The following is a 9,287-nucleotide window of genomic DNA, read 5'->3' as shown; positions in this document are numbered from 1 at the left end:
GTGTCCTGAGCTCCTTCCAGGCAGAGGGCAGTCCCAGGAATGGCAAGGAGGCTGAGAAAAGGGCTTCCAGACACTGCTTGATCAAAATGGCTGAGGAGATACAACCCCACCAGAACCAGCTGGAGGACAGACAGGAGGATGGCTATGGGGGTAAGTCTTTGCCAACTTCATGGTATAGACAGTATGATATTATATAATGTTTTTGTACTGCTAGGTTAACTCATATTGTACTACTGCACTACATTATGGCAATGGTGCTATTATCTTGTTACATAATACTTTATATATAGACCACAATGTTGCGTTGTCATAATGTTATATCAGACTGTTACACAATAGTATCATTTTAACTTTTGTAGCTTTATTCCAACCCTGCTCACAGTTTCAATACTTTTCTGAAAGTTTGATCATATTAAAGTTAATTTTTGAGATTTAGGCTCAGTTCATGAAGCTTTATACAACGATAGAGATCTTTATTTTAAGCTTCATTTCAAAGCTCATTGGACTGACAGTTACTTTTTATTTAAAAAAAAATAATAATTATAATTAATTGTAACTTTTTATTAAAAAAAAAATATATATATATATACATATGTGTTTATTTATCATGGCATGTTAGCATCGTGAATAAAGCCTAAAAATATATGCGACTTTACACAGATACAATGGTTTTAATTATTTCAGCACATTATTGTATGATTTTTTGTTATGTTATACTAAGGTACTCAAATTGGATTATTGTGGCTGTTTCTTACATAGAAACATTGGACGTCTAAATTACAAGATACTCACCCCATTTGGACATAATTGTATATTACATCGTCTTCATGTGTTGTTACATTATTTGATGATACATTGTAGCTTTCCTTTTAGCTTATAATGCACTACTTTGAATTATCGGGTTCTCTCTATTTTCAGTTTTTAGGAGCTCTCCAAAAAGTTTCCCGAAGTTATTGTTTATCATCGGAATCATATCCGTTTATTTTTTTAATTTATTACCTTATACTGTGGGTGTATTACTTGGTGCTACATAATGTATATATGTATATATGTATATATATATATATATATATATATATATATATATATATATATATATATATATATATATATACTCTAATATCAGGAAACACAATAACTCAGAATAGTAAGGATTGAATCCCTGTATTACAGCCAACGTTTTTTTATATGTATCATATTAACTAAGTGATCCTATTTAATATCATGTATGGTGTGCTTATGTTTTTGGTGTTTTTTTTAATGTTAATATGGGGCAATAGTACTACTTTGTTGTTATATTTATAAAATATATGCATGCATATGGGAAGTCTTGTTCTGCTAATATAGTTTAACAACCTGATACATTAATATATAGTTAATGAAAAAACTTTTTGCATTTTTGGATGGTTTATGTTGAACTGACCATTATACATATATACATAATACATGCAATTATTACAATATATTATTATGTAGTTTGGTATATTATTTTTAGTTTCTTTAGTTTTTCTTTTTTATCTTTTGAAGATGTGTTGTGAATAACTAGAACGAGTCGTAGTAACTTTTTAAACGATCTAACCCAAGCAGTGTGTCCCTTGGGGATTGGGCTGGTAGTTCATTTTACCCCCCTACAGTTTATGTTGGCGCTATAAGAAATCACTGACATGAATATTGAATATCCTTTGATTTTCTAGATCCTTACTGCAGTAAGAGTTCCAGCGAGTGCCTGAGCCCCGGGCTGTCTGCCGGTAACGGTGATAAGTCCGATGATGAGCAGCCTAAGAAGAAGCACCGGAGGAACCGGACCACCTTCACCACCTACCAGCTACATGAGCTGGAGAGGGCCTTCGAGAAGTCCCATTACCCCGATGTGTACAGCCGGGAGGAGCTGGCCATGAAGGTCAATCTGCCAGAAGTCAGGGTGCAGGTAAGGAGACATCCTCATCCCTAAGATTTCCCTTCACTTACAAGGGACTCCAGCAGGACAGGTTTTCCGATCTTCCAGGTAGCTGCATAGCTGTATTGAGTAATCAGTGTGATGATTGTGTTAACAGATCTGGAAAACATGACCAGCTTGGGATCCCTGAGAGAAACACTGAGCTAGGAATCATGGAATATATATATATTTTCTTATAAATTGGACAGACACACTGCCACTTTGAAGCGATAATTAAAAAAAAAAAAATGAATAAAATCTGAAGAAATAGATTAGAAAGGTGTATTGCATGACCTAATAAAATCTTAAGATAAACATTCTCTCTCTCTCTCTCTCTCTCTCTCTCTTTCTCTCCTCTCTTTCCCTCTCTCTTTTCTTCTCTCTCTCCTCTCTTTCCCTCTGTCTGTCTCTCTCTCTTTCCCTCTCTCATTTCTCTCTCCTCTCTCTCTCTCTCTCTCTTTCTCTCCTCTCTTTCCCTCTCTCTTTTCTTCTCTCTCTCTCTCTCTTTCCCTCTCTCATTTCTCTCTCCTCTCTCGCTTCCCTCTTTTCTCTCTCTTTATTTTTCCGCTCCCTTTTCTCTCTCTCTCTCCTCTCTCTCTCTCCTTTCTCTCTTCTCTCTCTCTTTCTCTCTCTCTCGTTTCTCTCTCCTCTCTTTCCCTCTCTCTTCTTTTTTTATTTTTCCCTCTCTTCTCTCTTTCTCCTATCTTTTCTTCCCTCTCTCTCTCTCTCTCTCCTCTCCCCCCCTCTCTCTCTCTCTCCCCCTCTCTCGTTTCTCTCTTCTTTCTCTCCTCTCTCTCTCTTCCCTCTTTTCTCTCTCTTTATTTTATCTCTCTCCTCTCTCTCTTCCCTTTCTTCCCCCTCTTCTCTCTCTCCTTCCTTTTTTCCCTCTCTTCTGTCTCTCTCTCTTCTGCCTCTCTCACCCTTCCTTCCTTCCTTCCTTCCTTCCTTCCTTCCTTCCTTCCTTCCTTCCTTCCTTCCTTCCTTCCTTCCTTTCTTTCTTTCTCTCTTTCTTTCTTTCTTTCTTTCTTTCTTTCTTTCTTTCTTTCTTTCTTTCTTTCTTTCTTTCTTTCTTTCTTTCTTTCTTTCTTTCTTTCTTTCTTCCTTATTTTATTTGATCCGTCCACATGGTTAAAGTTATTGAGTTGAGTATGTTTGCATCACACAGGGTGTCACTGTGGATGCAGAAAGAATAGCAAAGTGCCACGTCCTATTAGTTACATAAATACTTGAAAGATCATGGACTTTGTATGCATCAATGCCTGTAATGTCCATGATGTTTATAACTATTTGTCTGGGTTAAAAAAGTTCCCATTTGTATTAATACATTTTTACCAATAAAGTTAATATTCATCCTACAAGTGAAATAACAACATGTATATCCAAACACGATGAAGGAAAAAAACAAGCACTATGCATAAATGCTGTTGGTACATGTATCTGTGCTCCATAACAGTAAACTTTAATCCCTAAAACTTCCGATGTTATAATGTCAGCCCTGTGCAGGACAGATGGTCTGCGGAGTGAATCGGGCTTATATTTGTGCCAGAAGGACATATGTAGATTGCAACAAAGATAATGTTCGGATCTTTTGTGGGATTTCTTCAGTGCAAGATTTACCTCCCTATCCTCAGCGATTAAGGGCAGCGTGTCCTCGGCCTTCTGGGTGGAAGGACCTGCTGGGACTTGCAGTTCCACAGTGTCTTTGCATGCGGAAGAAATACCTGTACTGAGAAAATAATACACAACATTGGGGATTTAGATAACAACAACCACAATAAATTAATAAAGTGCCCTGAGTACCTCAACCAAGGGACGATTAACTAAACGAACTTATTTTCCTTTGAGAAGAGGTGATTGGATATGATCCCTTCGCATAAATTCATAAATTGCTCTCAAATATGGAAATCCATTGCATACTGAAAGACCTCTTTACAGTACGAGCTTTATAAGAGATTATACTTTCACCGGAGCTGGTTTTAGATTGTAGGTTGTTTAAGTATTGCTGCTTTTCTAAATGCACAAGATTAAACTAGCTATTAATATTTATAACACATGCAGATTCCGCAGATTATTACAGGGAATAGTGTTATCTTTGGAGATCAGGAAGGATTGTTGTCCCCTATTAGAGCAAATTAGATTTCACTTTACAAACTTTTTTTTTGCATTTTGTTTTATTTATTTTTGTCTTTTGGATGAACAATGTGGCTATGTCTTTTTTTAACCAAGATATAAACCTAACAACAACAATTATTATTTTTATTATTGCATAAACTATCTATTCAACACAGCATTAGAATATTATTATTATTTATTATTATTATTATTGTTATTATTATTATCGTCATCCTTGTTATGATTATAATGATGATAATAACAACGACATTATTATGATGATGATGATAATAATAGTAGTAGTAATATTAATAATAATAACAATAATAATAATAATAATAATAATAATAATAATAAAAACAGCAACATCAACATTCTTTTGATGATGATGATGATGATGATGATAAAAGTATTGATAATAAAATCTATGTATTTTACACCAACAAATCTTTTTTTTGTTTAAAGTAGACATATTTATTTAAACTCCATTCTTTTTTTTTCTTTTAACTTTACTCCATAAATTATATTTTATACCGCTACATTTTTATGTCAGTGATAATTCCTTCATTCTTGGGTACTTCCAATATTATATTTAAAAAAAATGTATAACTTCTAAAAGTGATTTATTTTTTTATTCCAAAATTTTGGATGTGAACATTATCTGCAAAGACAAGCCTTTGACAACAGTCAGTGACTTGTAGATAGGACTATTATTATACCTGAATTGTTGATCTTAAAAGAGAAAACAATTCTACTTGTTTGGATACCTATTGGTTATTTTTATAATAAGAACAAAAACAGAGAAATTACAAATATCATACGTTTTCTACATATTTAAATAGTTGGTGTAATATTTCTAAGTTATATTAGTTTGCTGTAGGACAGGATGGGGTGCACTCAGACACAGAACCACAAATAAACAATGTAGTAAATGGAGAGACATGGACATCCAATATTCAAGATTCTAGAAGACAAATGAGAGCTGAGTGTCATACTGATAGTCCCAACTCAACAAACGCAAAATAAAATGCATTTTCATCTAATATAAAATGAATAGTGATAATAGTATGATTGCATAAACATAAGAAGAAATTCTCATTGACACTGGGCTTCTGAAGTATGTGTACAGTTATGGACCTGGAGAATTATCAAGGATGCAAAATGTCAGATAGACATGTAGGAGTTAGATAAAACAGGGAGGTTTGCTGAATGAATTGAAACATTTAGTAAATAAGGTGCAAATGTGTGCACTTCCATCAATTTGTCACATGCAAGAAAAAATATATATTATTATTTTTTTTTTTTCATTTATAAATTTGCAGATTATTGGATATTCAAAGTAATTGCAGCTGTAACCCATTTACTAAACACACAAAAAAAATCCAGCTTTCTGATAAAGCTGATAAAAACAAAAAAAAAAAAAAAAATATATATATATATATATATATATATATATATATATATATATATATATATATATATATATATATATATATATATATATATATATATATATATATATTTTTTTTATTATTATTATCATTATTAACATATATTTCAAGTCCTTATTTGCAATTATGTGGAATGCTATTTTTGTCAGAGCTACACATCCTAGCTTGTTACAACTATCCTTTTCTTTTTTTAAAGGTTTGGAGGGATAATCTCTTAGGATCAGTCATTTTTAAAGTTTTGGTTTTATAATAAAAGAAGAAATCTTATTGGTTTCCATGGGTAACATATAATTTGACTTTTTGCACAATTTTCACACCTCTGTCAGGTATACTGCAAATGATAATACCAGGATTTTTGTAGGCTGTAAAGTTGCCCCGTCCTTTATTTTCATGGACAACCCCAGGTTTGGAGATTGGAATTTTTAGTCCCTGTTGGACTGAGCTGCAGAATTGGTGTTTAGAGGCTGCCTTACTTTCAGTTCTAGAGATGAATTAATTAGCATTCAGTTTGCTGCAAATGAGACAAATGTATCATCATATAGGTGACTAGCCAGTCATGTGCCAGAAAAAATGTAGTGTTTTTCAGTTTTTTCTTTTTTTGTTTTTTTGTTTTTTTAATTTCCTTAGGTTGGTTGGGTACTCTAAATGATCACAGATTTGCCTAATTCACTAACATTAGCTAATCAACCATACTGACTTCACCGATTAGTCAGTTTCTAAAGATGGCCACACACAGTAAGCTGTAAATTGGTTAGCTCATCAAGTTTTGCCAATCAACACACAATTGTGGGCAATCTATTTTAATTACATGTAAATTGGTTGTCTTGTTGGGTCCACCTGCTTCATGGTTGTTACAAATCTTGATGGACTCCAACTAAACTCTTTCCAGTTTCTATGCCAATTGAGTTGGATGGTGCCAATTTGCACCATCTGACTCAATTTATAAGGGATTATTTGACCCTGGGAAAACTATGCCAATATGATGTATTTACTCAAACCGAAAAAAGCAGTTTTCAATTTTCAACATGTAGTTTATTTTAATTTAATCATAATTATCATTACAATCTTACCATTGAAAATATAATAATTTTGTAATTTTCTCTTTTTTTTGCATACTCTATAATTCAAATTAAAATAAAGGTTTATCCATTTGAAATTTAGTCTTATAAAATCTTTTGAAAAACAGTAAAACATGGCCATAAAGTTACAGCTTTGTACTCTAATTGCTCTGCTCTCTGCTCACTGTATCTTCTAGAACTATACTTTGTAAAGCTCATGTTATCGGGCACAACATGATGAAAGCATTACTTTTACCTTGCAACTGATGTCATATACCATGACCATGAGGTCCTATAGCTTCAGCAGGGATGTCTAAAAATGAAAGTTATGTTGAAATGCAGGAAACTGTTGGCAGGTCAAACTGGAACTTTTCTTTTTTTATATAAAATATAGCACAGTTAATATGTCATATTTATTCATATATCATTAATATTTTCTTAATTTCACAGGTGTGGTTTCAGAATAGGAGAGCTAAATGGAGGCGACAAGAGAAACTTGAAGTGACTTCAATGAAGCTTCAAGACTCTCCAATCCTGTCTTTCAACCGCTCACCACAACCGCCAGCCATGAGCGCCATCAGTAGCAATCTTCAGCTTGATTCCTGGCTTTCTCCACCCATGTCCAACACTACTACCCTGCAATCTCTGCCAGGCTTTGTCACCACTCAGCAGAGCCTCCCTGGCAGTTACACTCCACCACCATTCATGAACACCACTCCTGTTGGCCATGCCCTTCAACCGTTGGGATCCATGGGTCCACCACCTCCTTACCAGTGTGGCACCAACTATGTAGACAAGTACCCTCTGGAAGAGATAGACCCCAGGAACACTAGTATAGCAGCCCTCAGGATGAAAGCAAAGGAACACATTCAGTCTATTGGCAAGCCTTGGCAAGCCATCTAAAGAGTAAAGTTTTGGAAGCAAACTTTTTATGGTGGCCTAGAATCAAAAGACAATGAACTTCTGAGACTTGAACTTTATGTGCCAAGCACAGCTGAAATCAGAGCATCCTGAACTATCCCAAAACTAACAGTGGCCTATCACAGCTTTTTCAACAAATAATCTGACTTTAATCTGAAATAACCTACACGCTAATTTATACAGAGCTGGGTATCTTGTACAAAAAGGGGATTCCTCGTACCCCTAGGAAAGAGGTGCATGATTTTTTTATGGGGTCTCACATGACAGTGTGCAATTTTACCAGACCCAATAATCTGCCATGATTTTGGACACCAAAATATGTGATTCCATATTGGAAATACTAGAGTGAACATGATATAAAATGCTCTTGTGACATAATAATTGTATTCCCATTGTCCTTGCATTGAGAAACATCACAGATAGAATACTCTCTACTGTCAGTAATGCCTCGTACACACGTACCGATCGTCGGCCGACCGATCGGCCGTCTTTTGTCCAGGGCTGTCCTGTCCGCTGAAAAGTGCAAAAGACTGCACAAGAATTTTGTCTGCCGACTGCAGAAGTGATGTCATGTGATGGTTAACTTTCCCTGTGTTTTTTCTTCTCTGAGCATGCCCAGTCTTGCAAATCTGCTGATTGTCGGCCGAATTCTGTACTGACTGGCGAACAATCGGCCGTTCTGGTGTTGGCCAACAAAAATTTTAATGCCTGCACGACAGATTCTTTTCGGCCGAAAGTGCGCTGTCGGCTGTCGGAAGCATCATACTAACAAGCCTACAATCGGCCGATCGGTCGTCGGCCGAATCTTTACGGCCAACAATCGGTACGTGTGTAAGGGGCTTTAAGGTAAATGTAACAAATACCCTTTTCTAGCCACACACATCACAATCTTTCCTATTTTACATATAAGTTTTCTTAGTCTTGAATTCCAAATTTAGGCAATGTAAAGTTGCCACTCACAAAAGACCTAGATTTTTATACAAACAAACACATAGCATATAGTAATATCAGACTGTAGTGTGTATGTGGCCAAACCACAGAATTGTACCAACTTGTTGAAAGAATGTTGCAATGCTATAGATTTATTGGGGGTGCTATATTTTAAGGTGTATGTAAACCCTAGCAATGAATTTCTTTTATTGGCCTACTTTTTTTTTTTAAGTATACCATTAAAAGTGGTATGTTATATCCATTCGATAAGTACCAAAAAAAAAAAAAATATATATATATATATATATATATATATATATTTTTTTTTTTTGATCCTGCCATAAACCCAGACAGCTGATAACTTCCAGTGCTGTCTGCCTGTGATGCTCTCAAACCCCTTCCCAGTTTGCCTACAACAGTTGAACCACAGAACACCCCCACCTAGAGATAAGGAGAGGGGGGAGATGTTCTATAATTTAAATCACAAGTGAGCAGCCTAGGGTGATGATGCTGCTCCTCTATAAATACAGCACTAGGGTAAACTTGACCATCCTAGGGCAAGAAGTGTCCTACGGGCAAGATCACCAGGACAATAAAGAAAAACAGCCCCCCCCCCCCAAAAAAAAAAGCTGGCAAGCTGCTATATATCTATATATCTATTTTTTGTTTTTGGGTTTCGAAAAACTTTAAAATCAAAGCTTATGTACAGTGAGCATAACATAGCTGCCTCTGGGTTGGGTAGCTCTAGAAAGCTCTAATTTTCCAACAATGACTTCAACCAGAAAGATGGCACTGAACCCCAACTTTGTTCTTGCCATGTTTCAGCAGCAGCCCCTCATTGTGTTGAGTGGCCTCACTGACCATCTGTTAGATGTGTGA

General features: G+C 35.3%; 1 protein-coding gene across 1 annotated transcript in view; it reads left to right on the top strand.

Moving 5' to 3' along the window:
• Positions 1-7,765, top strand: part of RAX (retina and anterior neural fold homeobox) — an 8,344-nt gene extending 579 nt beyond the window's left edge. The window contains exons 1-3 of the mRNA XM_082246149.1: positions 1-150; positions 1,695-1,927; positions 7,008-7,765. The exon at positions 1-150 is cut by the window's left edge and continues 579 nt beyond it. Coding sequence (XP_082102275.1) covers positions 1-150; positions 1,695-1,927; positions 7,008-7,460 — 836 coding nt within the window. The 3' untranslated portion in view covers positions 7,461-7,765. The remainder of the gene's footprint in view (positions 151-1,694; positions 1,928-7,007) is intronic.
• The last annotated feature ends 1,522 nt before the right edge of the window (positions 7,766-9,287 follow it).

The sequence above is a fragment of the Pelophylax lessonae genome (assembly GCF_965119305.1).
Source record: "Pelophylax lessonae genome assembly, chromosome: 1".
Taxonomy (NCBI): Eukaryota; Metazoa; Chordata; class Amphibia; order Anura; family Ranidae; genus Pelophylax; species Pelophylax lessonae.
This window is presented reverse-complemented; position numbering and strand designations above follow the sequence as displayed.